Source organism: Amblyomma maculatum, chromosome 1 (assembly GCF_055883805.1).
Source record: "Amblyomma maculatum isolate TAMU_Amacu chromosome 1, ASM5588380v1, whole genome shotgun sequence".
Lineage (NCBI taxonomy): Eukaryota > Metazoa > Arthropoda > Arachnida > Ixodida > Ixodidae > Amblyomma > Amblyomma maculatum.
Window position 1 is genome coordinate 104,287,852 of NC_139344.1, and position 19,987 is coordinate 104,307,838.

The 19,987-nt window shown below is 44.9% G+C and overlaps 1 protein-coding gene across 3 annotated transcripts; it reads right to left on the reverse strand.

Annotated features, from left to right (window-relative positions):
- Window positions 1-3,920: 3,920 nt before the first annotated feature.
- On the reverse strand, window positions 3,921-8,113 carry LOC146203398 (uncharacterized). 3 transcript variants are annotated; one of them, XR_014703859.1, is made up of 7 exons: window positions 7,813-8,107; window positions 6,596-6,784; window positions 5,975-6,099; window positions 5,595-5,817; window positions 5,327-5,399; window positions 5,114-5,210; window positions 4,669-4,710 (listed from the first exon to the last, which is right to left on the reverse strand). XR_014703859.1 is itself a non-coding variant. In XM_084588734.1 (6 exons), the coding sequence occupies exons 3-6, from the start codon at window positions 5,978-5,980 to the stop codon at window positions 4,671-4,673; spliced, it is 366 nt and encodes a 121-aa protein (XP_084444860.1). In that variant the 5' UTR covers window positions 5,981-6,099; window positions 6,596-6,784; window positions 7,813-8,113; the 3' UTR covers window positions 3,921-4,670. The 3 variants fall into 3 exon arrangements, 2 of the variants coding, with proteins under 2 accessions (XP_084444860.1, XP_084444861.1); XM_084588734.1 differs by lacking the exon at window positions 5,327-5,399 and having other exon boundaries at window positions 3,921-4,710; window positions 7,813-8,113; XM_084588735.1 differs by lacking the exons at window positions 5,327-5,399; window positions 7,813-8,107 and adding an exon at window positions 7,352-7,804 and having other exon boundaries at window positions 3,921-4,710.
- Between the last annotated feature and the right edge of the window lie 11,874 nt (window positions 8,114-19,987).

Genomic DNA, 19,987 nt, shown 5'->3' on the forward strand with positions numbered 1-19,987 from the left:
TACAAGGTAACACAATGTTAAGCCACTAGTGAGGTGAACACCAAGGTACTTAAACAAATTCTTTGAAAAAGTAATACTAGTGTTAATTTTGTAAGTAGGATGTGTTGTTTTGGCAGTGGTGAGAAGAAATCAACAGTTTAAAGCTTCTCAGGAATGGAGGCCACATAGCACATCACTATTGTATGCAAATTAGATATAGATATAAGGCAGAAGCGTCAGATGAGTTGGTTACAGAGCAGCGAAGTACACAGTCATCAACTAAAATGTGGATGGTAGAAGTTACTGAAGGGAGATTGTTAAGAGTAAGGGACAGTGCTTTGTGGAACACATAGCTGAAAGAAAACTTTGAAAAAGAGGACTGAGTATTAGCAGTATAAAAACCGCGAGCGGTCGGTCAGAAAGCCTTGGATCAAACTAGTGGATAGAGGTTTGTTCAATTCAGGCAGCTTCAGCAGAATGCGGGCAACGTGAAAAATGCGTGCAGACAGGCGACGCAACTTGAGAAAAGCGGTAAAAGAAAATCCAGTACCGAACCTGCTGGATATTTTTTTCGAAGTTAATATTGGGATATATTGAGGGCGAAAGGCACCATTTCGGCTCCATCTTAGTGCCTATACCCTGTGCGATTCAGGGAACGTAGGAACGGGTGAATGCTAAATATTTTTTACACACTCTTGTACACTACGCGAACGCGCACACCTCGTGAATAACGCGAAATAGAAGTGTCCTTTCGCTAAGGCAGTTTTGGGAAAACTGCTCGCAGCTTCGAAAAGACCCGTTTTATCTGGAGTGCCCGGCATTGCAAAAGAAAGAGCACATAAACACCCTTCCAGAATCAGCCAAGCGATCACATACGGTGATTACATAAACATCGCAACCTTCAAAACGAAAGCCAAGACCACCTACACGTTGAGAATATTCTTCTTCCATGGCAGCACAAACCAAATCACGATCCCCATACACAGGCCTTTTACATATGCTCTTGGTTTCTAGTATGCCACACTGTGCACCACTCATGCTTCAAAAATAAATCCAAGATGCCCTGTTCGTGAAGCAACACGCAAATATGATTTGTTGCAGAATGAACGGAGAGACCGACGGGGTCCGCAGGTAGGAGCACTCTTTCAACTTCCATGGATGCACGAAGCCTCTACTCTCTACTGCGTCTATCGCCTCTGTCGTTACTAACGTAATCCATGAAGAAACTGCAAGATGAGCACTGAGGCACGAAATGTGCACGGCGCAAAAATCTTCCAAACGTCGTTTACAAACACACGACACGTGATCTGCCTTTGGCTTTCCTGCAAAAACCCCAATCCGAAAATAACAAACAAAGCCAAGCCAATCCATGGGTTGCAATAACGATTTGCTTATTTTCACCCGGTTGCACCAAGCTTCTAGCTTATTCCAACCGGGTCGCAGCAACGCCGGCCCGTATTGGAACGCGTCTACCTCTTTACGCCTAGCGTCACCTCGCGGCATAAAGGTTGAACTAAACCGTTTTAACAACTATTATAACGCTGTTTTCTTTAAAGATTTACGACAATACAGGTGAAAATCACGTTTTTAACGGTTCGCCGATTTTTTGCAGCAACAATATTGCATGTGTAATCGCCACAACGTAGATAGACTGTTAATAGGTTAACTTGTAGCAGACAGACTTCTCACGCAGTGAGCCCTATCACGAATTGACGGAAGAGAACGTTAGTCCGTTTTTCCTTTTTTATTACTGACGCTGAAGTGTACATGCTTCTCAGATGTCTCATTCACACGGCTGTAAGAATGAAAACATGCAAAATACTGTAAACTTGAGGGGATTACGGACGAAAGGTGATAACCGGCTACAGCAAACGAAAAACTGTGCCGTTACACCTGTTATCTGTAGTCACTAGACGAGGAAACCAAAGACAACTCGTTTTAATAATCTACAGGCACAAAAAAAAAAATCAATGCGCAACAAGTCGGCATCGTCAGGCGAGTTCGTTCTTCCGAGATTAACTGAAAATCCGCGGAAGAGTTTGCCACGGCTACTGCAGCAATATAGAAACACACACGTGCGCCGTACAGCAGCCGTTCTGACTCCCGGCGAGGTGCCCAGAAAGCGACGAGTTCGTCGATAACATCACGACTGAAGAAACTCGTCGTTAAAAAAGAACACCAACAGCATCCAACGCACGCTTTCCTCCTAAGCGCGGTAAAAGAATCTGCAGTGCTATGAATCTCACGATCATAAAGACAGCTAAATTAGCCTCTAGCTAGCGCATACATTGACGTAACAACTCACGTTTGAAAGATCGTTCATATGCATATATTCCGGCGTTCGCAAAGAGCACGACCCTTGGCACGACCACCGTACTACTGCAACAACCGCACGCACGACTCGCTCAGCGCGAAACGCGCTCTGTCCGCCATGTTTAGACAGCAAAGTAGTCTGCATCGATGTTGACTTCGGCGAAGCCGTCTTCGCGAGACGGCTTCGCGAGAATTGGAACGCGTCCCAAGATGGCGGCTGCTCGCGTAGCCGTCTAAGTAGACGTCTACGAGGGGGTATTGGAACGCACCCCATATTATACTCGAATGCAATGGTATCCATCCGGAAGTTGATGCAGGCGCAATCACTGTTCCTGAAGCTCTGGGGTTTAGAGATAACAGTGGCCGGGTGAATAAACCGGCGGTGGAAACTAGCAAAAAACGACTGGAAGATTGGTGGCTTAAAAGCAGAGAAGTGACATAAGTGACATAAGAAGTGACATAATGTTAGTAATGTAGGAGCAAAATTTAATAAATAGAATGATGGTTTAGTTAACCATTTTAAATCAATAATTAAGATATATGGAGAAAAATGAGCATGATAGCTACTGCTACGCTGCTACCACCCCGTTTCAAAGGGGACGCTCCATCCGTGCCGTCGACGTGCCGTCGACCGCCTACGCGCCTTTGATTTGCCGCAGTTGCGCCGGCCGTGCCTTCAGCGGTTCGAAGCGCTTTTGACGCGTCTACGCTTTTCTTTTGTTTTATTCGTTCTGTTCCTTGCATTCATCAGAAGGAATTAAATTGCAACGACTAATGATGCTAAAAATAAAGCATCAGGGCAGGGAAAAGACATATGTTTCGTGCCGCTCGAATCAGCTAGAACTAGGTTTCTATGTCCGGTGTGCCATATCGGACCCTGCGCAGCTTGCGGAGAGGAAGCGGCTGATTAAAAGAAATGACCACAAGTTGACTCCAACGTGTGTTGTCTGCGAAAAACATTTGGAGGAGAGCTACATCGAGATAACGTTCAAAGTGACGGTGAACGTACGGCATCGTCAACGAGCTCGCTTAAGCCCGAAGCTGTGCCAACGGTATTTGACCATTATCCGAACCATCTTCTGCCTAAGAAGACATCGAAAAGGAAGGTGAGGAACCTCTGTGACCAACCGGCCGCTAAACGACAAAAGCGCATGTGCCGGTATTGCCGGCATGCAGACGACAGCCATGCATGGACCGTCAAGAATGTTTGACAATGCTTCCGAGGAGCCGGCAGCAGCTGAAGTGCCGAGCAAGCGCAGCAGCAGACGTGCAGAACATCCGTTTGACTCAATTTCCATCACTGCAACTTGGACCAAATTAACCGAATTCGCACCTGCTGCCTATCATATATACGCGCGTTATCGAGCCGAAAAAACATACTAATTCTTTGCCACTATTTGTACATAGAAAAAATGGTAACATTTGGAAGCTTGATTCCTGAATGCAGTTCTGCGGACACTACAGTCACGAAAAAAACAACAACAAGCGCGTAGATTACAACAACAGCTAAAGCTGAAGAGCTAATAGGCAGAGTGCACTGGAGGGTCTTTCTTCCGGATGTGGCCTGAAACCTGATTCAGGAAAACACATATCATTCATGGGAATGTATTTTGCAGAAAAGTGTCGCTTGACCGTCTACTCTGAAAGGGGATAGCTTAAATGCAAATACCAGCGGAGGCTTACACAGAACAAGATGCACAGGAAAAGGAAGCAATCATATGCAACCAAAATGCAGCAACATTTCTCGCGCTCTGAGAAGAGCAAAGAGAAAACTGGCTGGAGCGCAGAAGCAAGTGGCTCTAATGAAGGCGCAAAATGAGGCACGTAAAGGCCCGTTCACATGTCACTGGAACGTTATCTGAATGGCCACAAATGTCAGAGAGCAACGTTGCCTGATTGTTGCTAATGTCACTATTTTTGATCACCAGATAACGTTATGCACTAATGTTTCTACAACGTTCTGAAAACGTTGACGTTATGTTATTTCAACGTTATACCAACAAAAAATGACGAAAGAAACGTTGCCTGTACATTACTTTAATGTATTCTAAACAATGCATGCGGTACCTTGCTCAAGGAGCCTCTAGGCAAAAGCTACATAACCCGCACCATCTGTTCCTACTAGACAAGGTGCAGCCATAGCTGATGAATCGTGCATGAGTGCGTTCTGCCTTCCTGAAGTGACTAATGTATGCTTATATGTCGACAAGGCACCGACCAAAAGGCAGTTACGCAGTAATCGTGGACTGCTGACCAGTCACTTGAATGACACAGCCAGTGCAAAAATTACGTCAGGTGTACATGTGAGATCATTTACACAATTTATTTTGCATGATTGTACATCTGTTGAGTCAGCAATTCCATGAAGAGACTAGCAATCACATAGCTGCCAGGTCATCCATTCCATGAATTAGGCCACTAAATTAAAAGAACAAAAACACAAAAAAAGGTTATTATTCAGCCAAAATTTAAGACAGCACTTGCAAAGTAATCAGACATCTAAAACTAAATTTGCAGGACCAGAATTACTTGTGTGTGGAGCGTGCCAATATTTATTGGACAGATAGTACAAAAATAAAGAACACCAGGACACCCACTGAATTTCCGCTTTTAAAACCATCAAAATTACAGCTGATGCAACATTGATGGCCTTACACTATATCCTAGAAGTTTACTTTTATGTCCCGTAGGTTTTGCTTATGCTGTTCCATATGATATGCTGGTAAGCTAAGTGACTGTGACAAGTCCAGTTTTTGCACAGCTTGATGCACAAGTAGACTAAATGATAGTCCAGCTTCCGTACACAGCATAACAGACCTACCGTTTTTTGGAGCGTGCTGGTGCGTGGCGAAAATGGTTGCCAATGTCATGTCTCATGTCCACTTCCTTGACCAACAGGCAAGACTGCCGGAGGGCCACTGCGCAAACAAAACAATATCACAGACTTAGGGCAGTAAACCTAGACAATGATATTTACTACAAATTAACAAAACCCATTACATCTGTTATGAACTGTGAACAGGCTTATACATACATTGAATTGTGCATCTCAATCTATTATACGACTCAATGAATCCACACCATTTGCACAAGGTTCTTCAGAAGCCCTGAAGTGAGCAAAAGAAAAAAAATTAGAAAATACATTAGAACGCAGCAGCAAAAATGGACTGCTGGCCAGAATTTAAAAACTAGCCAAATATATATTTGTGTCAGAATAAAACCACAAATATAGAGCTATAACGTGCACTGCACAGTAAAATGTTGCTTGCAACACTCACTACAGGCACAAGGCAAGTTTTTACCTTGGATGCCGCTTTCTGCTTGTGCTGCTGGGCTCACTGGTACTTGTGCTGGTCTCGGTGGAGCACGGCCAACGAATGGTAGTTGCTTGGCTTGTTGTGTAGGAACTGTAGATGGTAGGCGATGATTATCGCAGCTTTCATCGCTTTCACTTTCCTCACAAACAAAAAGAGCCTTCTGTTTCCTTTTTTTTTGTTGGGATGTTGCTGCCGTCTTCATCCGACACTGCAGTTAAAAATGTTTCAATTCAGTTATTTCAATAGTGGCTTGCTAAAGTAACATTCACAAATACAGCAGCAAAGCAAATGGAATATGCATGATTAAAATAGAAAGTGTTAACATATCAGGCAAAAACATTTTAGCAGCAAAACTGGACTCGTACTTCCATACAACGCCTTCTTGGTGGGCTTTCTTGGCCTTTTTGTCAGCCGTTCCTCATCAATTGTCAAATCTGACACCTCTTCAGCTTTCTTCTCTCTTCTGTACTCCGCCGCCGTCAATGCTGCTCTGTAAGAGGAAGCCAGAACCTGTCAAGCAGTCAATACAGCTTTTTCCCTGGCTGTCCTCGCAACACCAGTTGCGGAAATAAACCTTCAACCTTCAATCTTCTTTTTGCGTCAGCATATGTTGCTGCAAGCAAAGAGTTCAGTGTAGAAAGATTGAATGACACGGCTAAAGGGAAACTGAATGAAAATAGTAAGCAGACCCGTGAAAAGGCAACGTTCACAACTGCTTAGCAACAATGTTATTGAAATAAGAGCATAACAATATCACTATAACAGGAACCTTGAGCCAATGAGCAACAAACACGATTACTGATAAGAGTCATTAAATTAAGATGATGGGTGATTATTTCACCATTTTGGCTCAAAAGTTCTCCCCTCTGGCAGTGCTTAACTTATGTGCATCATTGCCTTTGTACACTGCCACAACCAAGAACCTAAAGCTCCAACAGTACCCTATAATCACAATACTATCTTGTGACAAAAAAAAAATGACGCACTAGTCTCGCCTAAGATTCGGCATTTGTGTGCAATCCATTCTTCTCCAGGCTCCTCGCAGTCTTTTATAGCGCTTGGGCAACGAGACGGGGTTCGGTATGGCGGCCATAATGTTTCCTCATTCTGCACCCAGAATTTTGGGGACGGCAGCAACTCCGTCTGCACTGCTGAATTTGACGATGTAGAACATCCTGCAAGAATATAGCGCAGTTAGCATAACAAGCACTAGTGCCAAGTCAAAAGCATTATTTTCTAAGTGCCTCTGTTGAAGAGACACTACTGAGTTGCACTTCACTGCTCAAGTTTCCAATCAATGAGGATCAATTTATGGTGAGTGTGTATTTTGCCAGCAGCTGAGCGAGATGCATGTCATTGAAACTAGTTTTCTTTGCACACTTATTGCTGGCGTTTCAGGAAATTAAATCGCTGCAAACACTATCTCCTACTTGGCATGTGCTAGAAATTTTCATCAACAAAAAGTTTACTGCTGATTTCTAAAGTAAAAACAGCGCAACACAGTCGTGGCGAAGAATTTCAGCATACTTAACTTCCAACTATTTTCAGTCCACGCAGATGACACACACACACACACACACACGCGCGCACACACACACACACACACACACACACACACACACACACACACACACACACACACACACACACACACACACACACACACACACACACACACACACACACACACACACACACAGCGCCAAAATGCTAAACCGGAATGGCAAAGGGCGCACACATACACTGAGCAAGTTAGTTAGCGAGATGGCTGGCTGGTGGCCCCAACCGGCGGCCTGTGGGCTATCAAACTAGACGAATTTTCAGTCACACTTCGAGCAAACGATTAATGACACTAATCGGTCACACAGACCTAATGATGCGGCTCTTGCCACGGGCGTGACAACTTAGGCGTTAGCGTGACACTGTCACGGTGACCACACTGCCAAAGAGGCAAAATAATTTCAGCATTTGTCTCCTGATCAGAACACAAGCAGCTCTGCTGAACATCTGTGATGCGGGGCAGCGCAGCACTGTTCTGCTGCGAAAATGCATGGCCAGTCGTTAATGACAAAGAAATTCATGATTAACAAAGCAGCAAGGAATAAACAGAAAACGCGTGGCGCATCCAATGTGGTTCCAGATGCGGCAGTCTGAGATATGCCTACAAGCTGAAAGGGAGGTCACCAAAGCAATAGCAACTCACCTGTGAGCGATGAACAGTGCATGCAGTCGGAAGATTGAGTTCGCACGTGAAATGCGGCTGCGAAGTCGGCACGAAGGCACTCAAAGTCAAAATGCACACGAGCACAGGCAAGTGGCAAGACAAGGCATAACGTACGAAAAAGCTCCATAAAGCCCCACAAGAGCCATGTCGTCGTGTTTCTTTTGTCCCGCCATATTGAATGTGGTGCCGCCTGAACGCAGCAAAATAATATGAAATAAATATTTATTAATTTATGCTAATGTTCAAGCTTAGTAATTTACTGCGCGAAAGTTTTTTTATTTGCAAAGAATTGTTTATTTATGGTTATTTATTACATAAACACTTTCGTTGCCCAAGACAAGCAATGTATGGCACACAAACGAGGTGTAGTCGAGCCAAGCTCAAGCCCAGCCAGTGTGCGTTCTCATCTCATGGGTAATGCTTGTGTAGCAGTGCGGAAAAGTGGCTTTTTCTCCTGAACACGCCTTATCATGTTGTATCAGCTTTGCGCTGTTATAACCCCGATACTTGTGCGTAGCTGAAGCAAGTGATCATACAGCTCATTCGTCGATGACCTTCAGTGCACCATGATGCGTACCGCTCGTGTTTGCAAGTAAAGCTGTGTCTACCAGCGATGGAGAGGACATAGTGGTGTATCATTGATGTTGGAAGAAGACAGAAATTCTGACGCAGGGCAACCAAAATAGCAGCACTTTGCCAATCTGATAGCCCTACTGTACAGCAGTCCCTTACAAGCTGAAACTTAGCTACTGCCGAGGAACATTTTGAGAGGGTGGTGTTTCACAGCAGTGAGTCCAGTGCTAGTTATCATAGCAATGACGATGAAGAATTGGTTTCTCCATTGTGCCCCGTTGATCCACCGCCAACTGGCGAAGTTGCCGAGTCTCAAGAACAAATTCTACAGCAGTATTCATGCAGCAGTGAGCTCCGCGATTTTTCGTCAAGCGAGAGTGAGGTGGATTTAGCTCCGGCTTTGCACGACCCACTTCGTTCATGGGCTGTAGATAACAACATTTTTGCCGCCCACATCACTAAGCTTCTGAAAATTCTGCAGCCGCACCACCCAGACCTCCCTTCTGATGCCAGAACACCGCTGCGGACGCCTCATGCCAGTAGTCACCAGCATGGGAAGTGGCACTTACTGCTTTTTTGGCGTCACTGAAAACCTCATTCAGCAACTAGAAAGTGGAGCCATATCAGTGAGCGCTTCAGTGATTTCCCTGACGATGCACGTCGATGGTGTGCCCTTATCTAGGAGTTCGTCGAAACAGTTCTGGCTTGTGGTTGTGCGGGCCGAAGAAAGCTCGCGAAATGAACCTTTCCTTGCAGCTCTCTACATGGGGGACTCAAAACCCGAGAGTGTTCACTTTTAGAGCTTGGACTGCACCATGGTGAAGCTGTGTTCCCTAGTGATTGTTCATGCATTTGTTTGCGACATGCCTGCGCAGGCATTCCTTAAATGTACCAAGAGACATGCAGCATACTATGCATGTGAAAAGTACATGCAAAAAGGCATGTACTCTGTAGAGCATAGGAAAGTTATATTTCCTGATGTGTTGGCCCCTCCGCGTACAGGTGAAAACTTCACCAACATGACACAGCCTGATCGTCACAATTGCACATCACCATTGCTCAAGCTGGGCATCGGACTGGTTCCCACTAGACTATATGCGTTCGGTTTGCTTAAGAGTTATGAAAAGACTTCTAGTGCAGTATTGGACATCAACTGCCCCATCAGCGTCAATGCTGCCTTTGAGTGCACGTAGGGCCATTTCTGAGAACTTAGTTACTTTGGCTGTCAACACTCCACAGGAGCTTCAGCACATTCCAAGGACCCTGCGTGTTCTAGAATTTTGGAAGGCATCCGAGTATAGAAACTTCCTTGTTTACATTGGCCCCATTGTTCTGAAGCAACACCTTGCTCATCCATTTTACACGCACTTTTTGAAGCTAAGTTGTACCATCACAATACTGGCCTCACCCGATCTTTGTATGACTTTGTGTGAATATGCTGAGCAGCTGCTGCTTAGCTTCGTTACAGAGGCAGGTAAGCTTTGCGGCAGTGGCATCTAAAATGTTAGCATACATAGCCTCTCGCATCTGGAAGATGATGTGCGACGGTTTCGCCACATTGCCCTATTTTCAGCCTTTCCTTTTGACGCTTTTCTAGGAAAGCTGAAGAGACTGGCCAGAGGCCATGCCCTTCCTACGGAACACATTTTTATGTGAGCAGCTGAACTACAGCAGTTCAAGCCACCAGTGACTCCTAGAAGTGATGGCATCAAGCTGTCCAATATTCACATAAATGGACCAGCCCCTGAAACATTCCGGGGGCAGCGATTCAGTAAGACTACGATTGGGAAAAAAGTGTTTTCTACAAAGCCAAAAGACAGCTGTGTCAGGATAACGGGTGGAAATTTTGTCCTAATAAGAAATTTTATAGCAGCTGAAGGTGACGTCCTTATTTGCGGGCAGCACTATGCCGATGTTAGTAACTTTCATGATGCAACGCTGTGGTCTGTTGACATAGGTGTTTACAGAGCCCGAGGACTTTCACGGGGTCTGAGTACGTGGGGCATCAATGAAATTGGTACAAAATGTTTGTGCTTACCGGTCAAGAAAAATGCAGATGCTATTTTTTGTGCACTCCCATTGTAAAAATCATACCTTTGCTTGGTACTCTCTGACAATGACAAAACCATTCCCACAACACGGTGTTTGTTTGCACTCATGTCCATGATATAATTTTCACTGTCTTCTGGGCTCTCAACAGTATTGTAAATTAATAAAAGTATAGTTTGTGATATTTTTGACCGTTGTGATCTGATGACTTGTTGGAAAATAATTACTATCTAAAATTGTTTCGATGTTATAAAGCTGCCATTTATCACTTGAGCATATATTCTTGTCCAACCAGGAATTTCGCATTTCACTTTTGCAGCTTTATTAGCTTCGCCAGTAATATCTAACTCGGCCTGTTTATAAATGTTGCAATAGCAATGTTATCAAAACGTTGGTGAGATGTGTACACCCAACGTCAGTGCTGTGTATGCCTATAAACGTTATGATGACGTAATCTCTATACGTCAGGGCAACGTATGTCTTACAACGTCGCAGCAATGTGAGATTTTGTCACATTACGTTGTGTGGAAGTTCATACATACAGGCAACGTTTAGGCAATGTTTTGCGTTACCTGGGTTGCGACTAGCAGTGGTCGCGCGACCGTTTTGGTCGAAAAGCGACAGTCGCAAATGGTCGCATCGGTCGAAAAGCGACTGCCGCGGGCCGATCGGGCACTGCTCGAATTTCTAGTCGCGCGACTACTAGTCGCAAACCATTTCACCAATCAGCGAGGTCCCGGAGTACTCGATCGAGCACCTCAATGCAATTAAAGAATACCCCTACCTTTTCAACAAACGGCACCCGGAATTCAAAGGCAGGGAGAAGGATATGGCCTGGGAGGAGATTGGAAAGATATTCAGACTATCCGGTAAGTATATGAACTTTTGAGAAATGTTTTTTTTTTCACGCAGGCGCAACATTTTATATTGACACCACGGTGACTGACACCATCTATTCGTCGTTGGCGTTCTCGCCTGAAAAAGCTGAAGTGTCTGGCAAGCGGCTGCTACCGACGTTCGCTGTCATTGCCCTGCAGCTCTCCTACTCCCAACTCGATTTTCGAGAAGGCGACAGTCGCAAATGTGAAAATCGGTAGTGGCGAGCTCCTCTCTTCTGGTCGCGCGACCTCATCTAGTCGCAAGTGGGAATAGGCCTAAAGTCGATCTGCAATGGACCATTTGCGGAAAAGCTCCTGCGCATGCGCGACAAAGGCGCAACTAGAGCCCTCTGTGGGCGATTTGGTTTTGGTTGGAAAACATTAAAACCCCTTGATACTTTGAAAGTTACGCCAACGATTGAACTTTGCCGCCGCCGCGCTACCTCCTCGCCTCCTCCTCGCCCCTTGCGCGCCCCTTCGCTGAAGGCCGGTTCTCCGCCCGATTTCCTGAGCGACGATTGGTCTCCCTGCCGTTGCCATTGGAAACCGACGCGCATCCGGCGTTTTCCTTGTGTTTTCTTGTTCCTTCGCGCCATTTTTCTCCTAGTCTCGGCGAGCGAATATTGCGCGCTGTGCTTTTATTGCAGCGTGTAAGCTCTATGCCGTGCTGTTGCGCGTACAACTTCAGCAAGCGGCCTGAAGATGGTTATGCGGTATTCATGATATCTCAAGGCAAGCGTGACGGCTTGCGCACGAGTCAATGGATTCACAAAATTAGTCGAAAGACGTTTATTCCTAGAAAGAACAGAGTTGTTTGCGACGTCGGGTGCCTTTCTCACTCCCCGTAATAACGCGTCACCTGACGCTGCGTTTTTTATTCCTGCTTGCTCCTCAATATTTTTGCGGCGGCAGCATGTTCATTGTATAAAAATAAGGTTGTCCTCTGCAGCATGCTGAATATTCTGCGAGGCTCCATCATTTAACACGCTTCGACTTCTGTACAGTCAGAAACAGGGCGCTATAATCTGCTTTTTGCTGTCAGAAATAACTGGAAAATTACAGTCTCTCGATTGCATTTGTCGCGATTATGCTAGGATCTCTGGCCTCCTTCACTAAAAATCAAAATTCGGGCTTGTAGAGGAGCTAGCCTTTCCAGCTTGTACTTGTAGTGTGCGTCGGTTACTCGGGAGCAATGAATGCTGGCCCTGAAAAACTCTTTGGCAAGTAAACCCGAGATATTGCGGGTAATCTGCACTAGTTAGGTCGTACGGCATTTTTTTTTTCATTCTTGAATGTGTCTTGCTATGCTTCGACGCACGCGTGGGTTAAAAAATATGCGTTCGTTTTATCAGGGATACGGCCAATGTGCAGGAGGTGTTCATATGATCACACACGCTTCACTTTGACCATGACTACTAGGCGTTGGCAGGTTATCTTCGCTTTGAAAGCTGGAGCTCTAAAAGCGCGATTCCACGTATTCATTTATTGCGAGAAAAGTTATCCCATCGATGTCAAATCAGCCGGAATCATTGCATCAATTTTCTGTATTTACGAAACTTAAACAATCAATAATGATTATAGTTATTATGTAAAAATAGGGGAACATTTTGCGAGCAACAATTCTTAACACTGTAACATATTACTCATTTCAATTGTATGCAAGAAGATTTTTTTTTTCACCTAGCCTGAGTAATTATCTCATCGCTCTATGTTCTAGCTACATTTCACTGAAGACCAGTTTGAGCCGCCAATATTACACGAACTCGAAAAAAAAAACAGGCCAAACGCAATTCCATCAATTTTCTCTCACCGACCTGTCCTGAAGTAAAGGAAGCCTCCTCGACAGAGACATGAACCTCGCGCTGATAGTAGTCAGTTATTTCTGTGGCTTGCTCTTTCCCAGTGTACCCTGCTGTCTTTTAACCACACGCGAAGTCAGTGAGGGGCCACGTACTCATAAAATTATTTAATTCCTCCATCAGCATCATATCAAGACTGCCGTGGCAAACCTGTTCCTTGCCTCGAAGCAGCAAGGAACAGCTCAAAATTTGGTTTTATACAAAATTGACTAATGAACGCAGATTATCGCGGATCGCTAACTAGCACAGTGCCATTACACTTGGCCTAAGCTTTCCAACGGTATACGGTTCGATGTTGCAGCTAAAATTTAGATTTTAATTGCAATTTCCTAAATATCAATTAATTTGGCCCAATAATTAATCGAAATACATTTACAATTACCCAATAATCCAATCTCATGGTTGATCACGTGACATATACTATGCTTAGAGAGATAGCTTAACAGTAGCGAAATAGACTAAGTCCTGCTTTAACCTTCTCTAATCTTGAAGTTCAAAGCACCAGCCTGGATCGCTTTCTGAAGTTTTACCGCGGTGACAGATTTCACGCTCTAAAAAAAACAAACACAAAGTCAGAGGCAGTACTAGATTAAGTGCACAAAGTAAAACCTTATCATGAGACTTAAAAAGTGTCTGTAGCACAGAACTCGCCTGAAAGCTTTGTTTATCAGTATTCCCCATTCAAACAGTTCTAAGAAGAAACCAATCAATTCATGAACTTTACTTACGGCATTCTCAATGCTTTTCTCGCAATTTTTCAAAAATTTTGTGCACTCCTGGAGCGCAGACCTGGCCCAAAAGCTCGCGCTTCACTCACTGCTGCGGCCGGCCGGCGGGCGTCAAGGGGAAAAAGCGTGTCGTGCGCAGCGCTCGCCGCCGCCGCGCGAGGAGAATCGAGGAGGAAAGCGCGGCGCGGAGGAGTGTCGCTACTTTCAAATTATCAAGGGATTTTAATTGCGATGACGCCGTGACGATGTCAGCACATGGCCGGTCTCGAGGGAGAGAGCGCGCGCTCTCTCCCTCGAGACCGGCCGTGGTCAGCAGATTCTAGTTCTGCGCGCCTCCGCAGGGGGCCGCCGCCACCGCCGCCTTCGATGAGGTCCTTCAATGGGGAGCGGCTAAAACTCGCCATGAATAATGCCAGTGTTGCCTGGATTTTTGCTGGACAGCCGCCCTGAATCCCTAGCAATCCCTAGGTCGGATTGTCCCTAGTTGAGGGCACGGCGTGCCGGCGGGCCACCGCTCATCGCCCGCCACCCACCCTGCTTGGGGATGCCGCCGGTGCCGCGGCGGCGGTTTGGTGCCGTGGCTTTTGTTGTAGTAAACGAGACTGTGCCTGTTGCACGGACGGGTGCGATCGAACTGACTGGTGTGCGCGCCATGAGCAACCCTGGCACATCTGCTGCGGCTTCGGTACAGAAAGGTTAGTGCCCGGTCTGTGAAAATATTTTAGTTGTGGACAAAGCATGCCAATGAAGGTGCCGCCATGTTCAAATTTTAGCTGCCAGTTTTGCGTGCAATGTTCGTGGTTATATGCTGTCCGCTTACCGTTCTTATTTGTCACATACTGCAGGGATTTGTGCCAAGGTATGCACTTGCAGCACGCGCCAATTTAGCACTGTTGAAGGCGAGCACTGCACTGTCTTATGATGCTGCTAACTGGCGCTTGATGCTTTGTCTTCTATCAACCAGATACTCACGGCACTCGTCAGTGATTAGCTGCTTAGGGCGACGAAGCTCATTTTATGCTTTTTACGTTCTTGGCCCCGATTCTCCATACGCTGTTCGTTTTGATCACATCCGGGTGAAGTACTTGCCTATGATATCGCTCGAGCATCACTAGCTTGAAACTAGTGATACATATTGAGCACCAAAAGCTCGAAACTAGCACTGAACCTTTCACAGCTAAAAGCGGCAGCTATATGAATGATATTCTGCGTACCCTTAATGAAATTTTGCCTAGTTTGCGTCGGGTACGACAAAAGGATAAGCTCTGTTGAGACAACAGAAATGATAACGTAAATACCGTTTAGACAACTCCATTGTAGCACGGAGACCACGTAGAGGTGCTTCGAAGTAATGAACTCGCTACTGAACTCCCCTTATGTGTGTGTGATTTTTTTTTTTTCCTGTACCTTTAGTTTCTTACACTCCTTACTAGAGCCCTGCACGGGTTGGATTTTCCAGCCCCTTCCCTGGCCCACGTTTGAAGACCATCCCGGATCCATGGTTCCAAGCCCATCGGCAATGATTAATGGCCCGGACCCGGCCTGCGCTTCCACGACAGGGCCTGTGCCAAACCTGCAAAGTAAGTCTGAACAGGCGCCTTAAAAATGTATTGCTTAACTAGCACATAACAATAAATCAAGATGAGAGACAAACCTTGCAAAATATTCTTGGTTGAGAAGGGCACAGTTAAAGCACCGACAGAAGCAAAGGCATGGTGAAGAATATTTTGACAAGACATTTTATGTAAAGCTATCTAGCACAATGTACATTTAAAAGGTGTGGATTATGGGCATTTTAACTATGACTCCTTATAAGCAATTGGCTCTTGGTGCAAGTTCTTTGCTTAATCACCTACAAAAAGACTGCCCCTGGCAACTTTGCCCCAGGAACATTAGTGGGCAAGGGCAGAAAAAAACAAAATTTACATATTCATTGAAGAAATCACAGCCACATTGTCACATCTCTGTGGAGACGAAAAGCGGTAGCGTCTGTTCATTTTGCATTTATATGTTATTGGATATGTAAAGATTCCTAAAGCAATAAGCTCTTATCCTACAGCATTTATTGTAGCGTAGAGACATTCCTTGGGGGGGGGGGGGGGGGGGGTCAGAATTTTTATGAACAGATGGCTGCCTGCCGAGCAGTCAATTGAAGGTCCTTGTCCAGGGGCTGTTATAAGGCTTCAAATGTCCAGCCGTTAGCGGTAACACAAAGGTTAGAAGCTACCCTCTTGCTCACTGATTTCTGAGAAATCCTAAGCTGATGGTGTTGAGTACTTCAGTAGGCACGTGCTTATGCAAACGGGCTGTGTCATGCATGACAGGTTACAGCACTTCATAACACCTCCATTGTAGTACAGTTCGCTATCGAGTTTTGAGCCTTTCCTTTTTAACTTTTTTCACTTGTGTCATTGAATGCAGCCCGGCATGTTCATACTAAATTACTTGGACAAAACACCGAGTGGCACTGATTAAACTCTGTTTACAAATGAGCTTTCTCTCATTCTCTGTCAACATATGTACTAGTAGTGGTTTATTCATAAACCACCGGAATGATTTTAGTGCTGGAATTCCATCTCCAAAAGAAGCCATACACAGCTTTACCCAGCCTGGCCTCGTTCCGCCACTGCAAGCTGCAAGCCCAGGCCTGCATGTCAAGCCCGAGCCAGGTCCAGACCCATAAAAACGGCAATTTTCCAGCCCGGTCCAGGTTTTCGGGCTGCCCGAATTCATGCTCTGCTCCATACACTGTTGAAATTATTTGCCGAGAATAAGTTCTCAGCAGGCAGTACTTTGGTAATCTTTGTTAGGAAGAAATTACATGCCATAATTTTTTTGCCCTGGAAACTTGCTTACACGACTACCTCAAAAATATCACCCAGACGTGTCCCTTGCCTGCAGTCGCTTGCTGTACAAACAGCATTGCAATTTATTTGCTGACACTATGGCGCATGTAGTACGAAACAAAAGGAGGTCATTATTTGCTAGATGATTGTGAAAGTATGAAAAATTTCAGTCACTGCTATTTTCATGGGAAAATGTCGCATGGCCTTGTATAGCCAATTAGGGCCAATTGATGAGAAATTTTTGCTCAAGATTTCTGCCAGCAGAGTAGGCACTGCTGTCATTTCTAATAGCTATTTCGTTGTTCATTCATTTGCAGCGGCACCAACATGTTCTGTTGTCTGTGTTTTGTGTGCCCATATTCTGTTCGTTGCTTTAAAACATTTCTGGGTAAGTGCAGTCGAGACCGCGAGCATAGTGTTGGGTGAATTCACCAGGCGGCATGACAAAAGGAGGCAGTGTGGTTTAGAGGAATCCACTTGCGCCAAAGACAGAGACTGCAACCATGCCAGACAGGTTGCCAAGACATCGAACGAGAAGCCAGACTAGCCTATTGCCGAGAAGCTTACCAAATGCGGAATCAAGCCAAGACTGAAGCGGCAGCTACAAATGCGGCACCGGCCGATGGCTAATGCTTTTGACTTGGTTCAAAGAGAGCTGAACCTCTGCAATATTTAATATTTCATAACAAAGGCTTCAAAGATTTGCCTCAAGTGATTCCAGGTAGCCCTGCATGCACCTTTGTCACGGATACACCTGCAAGAAACAAATAGTGGTGCGTAATTGCTCCAAGCGATGTTCTCTTTGTTTTCCTTTTTAACTTGATACCATAAAAAGCACCCTGTGTGGCAGCACCTGCTGACTTGGTCATGTCATGTAGCCTTGTGTTGTCACACAATCTGACGGACAGTCATTGCAGTGCTGCGTCACCTTCCTGCCACTTGCCAGATACATGCCCATAATTTTTCATGGATGCCAGATTTTCTGCAGTATGGGACCCATCACAATATTTTTTGTTGCCAGATTCCAGTTGTGCAGTGTTTCGTGACTTTTTTGTCACTTGTCCGGCAGCAAGACACATTTATTGCCGAGATATTTCGATTTGAAGTTGAAGAGGTCTGTTTTCCTTCCAAGGGATTTAGACTTGGGAAAATGATGCAAACGATGGTGTAGACATAGACTCCGTGATTCTTGATGAATAGCGAGCAGTGCAATCTAGCAGCAGCTGAAATTAAAGCTACAGTTCGCCAAAGCCGTCTATTTGTTTGCACCAGGCATAGATCTTGAGCTTGACTGCAAAGTTCTCGCAGTGAATCTTGACCTTTGCACCCACAGAGCATGCGGTGCTTTTTAGAGTTGAGGTCACTTGACTAACAGGATAGAATGTACGAGTGCCGGCGTGGCGGCAAAGTTTGTAGCTAGCGAAGCTATGGATGCGGCCACAGACATTGCCGAGCTACCATCACGAGTGACGAGTAAAGACTGCTACAGATCCGTCTTTTTTGAATAGCAGCAAGGGGTGAACAATGCATTGTGGCAGAAAGTTAAAAGAAAAAAGGGGTACACAGGGCCTGTTTTGCTCAATTTATTTAGTTTCCTTCACTATTGTATTTCTTAATATGAACCAACTGAGCTCCCTTTCGCTCAATGCTTCCTTGGGTGTCTACACCTTATGTGGTGCACTCTAGAGTCGCTGCCCTGCAGATGGCAAACTGATGTGCCAGTAAGGTCTGTGCATGCACACTGGGAGAGTAGAAAATAGAGAAATAGAAATATTACGAGATAGTTTGGCAAACTCCTATGCTTATCATAGATATGAGACATCGGTGACACTATTAACAGCCAGCAAAAGCATTCAGCACACTTGGGATGCAATTGTTTAGCGGTGAGTGAAAAATATGTGTAAAAAAATGCAATTGCACTACACAAGTAATGTAATGCGAGAGGTCTCAGCTGTTCGTGTGGTGCAATGGCTAAGACATTCAGTTAAAACTCCAAAGGACTTAGAATTAAATCCTGTTCGAGGCCGTTTTTTTTTTTCTTTTTTTTTTTTGTCGCTTTTTTTTTTTTTTTTTTTTCTTAAGCACCCATGCAATTTAAATCTTACTTTTTCCAGCCTTTCTTTTCTTTCCCAGCTCCACTCGGGTCTGTGCAGGTTTATTCTGCCCAGTAAGTTGTAACTTAATCCTGTGTGCATTTCATACCAGATTTTTCAATAGAGAAGCGCTTACTGGGGCATGAACTTCATCAGAGGAAAACTCTGCTGCTCCGCACTTGTAAACCAAAGCATGTATATCAAAAATGAAACCATGTGGTGATGCCAAATGCATAGCTGTGACTTCGAAGAACCAAAACATACCACAACGAAACTGACTGCCTGTGGCACTGCCAAGCGCAAATTTATTTTTGGCTTCCAATATTTAGCCTGTCTTTTTGCCATTTTTGAAACAAAAGTTAACAATTCAAACATGCAACCATAATACATGTTAGGCAGCCTCCGGGATCCCTTGCATGTCATTGTGCATGCATCTGCGATTTCTGTATTTCTGCAATGCCTGCATTTCTGTTCTCTTTTTTCTACCTTATAAGAGTTTTGTTTTCAGTGAAAGTGGTGTTTTTGTGATTAGGAGCCAGTATACCATCGCTGCAAGCCTACTTTTTCTTTCAGTGTTCCTTTAGCACTACTTGCAGGTCTACTGCAGGTCTTTCGTATTGCACTCTGAACAATTTTTTACCCATGCTTTTCATTAAGATGTTCGAAGCATGATGGGTTGTAGCGAATGGATTTGATTGCACCTGAAAACTTCAAACACAAATTGAGAGCGTGTAATTTCTCTCTTTTTTTTTTTGCTTACTGCGTGTTCTTTGCGAATGATGAATTTGACCACTTGCTTCACGAGGGAAGGCTCGAGGACGTTGAAGCTACTTTGATTGCCCGTCACTAGGCACAGTTATAGCAGTCTCGTAGCTCACTGGGTGCATGAGGTATTTGAGGTTACTACTCCTTATCGCCATAGACACCAGCAGGCTCAGCATATGTATCTAGGCATGCGGCTTCTTGTTGGTTGACCCCTTATCATTTATACTGCGCAGTTTGTTGCATAATGGAAGCACAAGTTGACACAGGAAATGAAACGCCATGCAGTCCTCATCGCACTGGCCGTGCGCCACAGCGACTTGGAAATTGCCAACTTTCTGAATGTTGCGAAGCCTTTCGTTAACA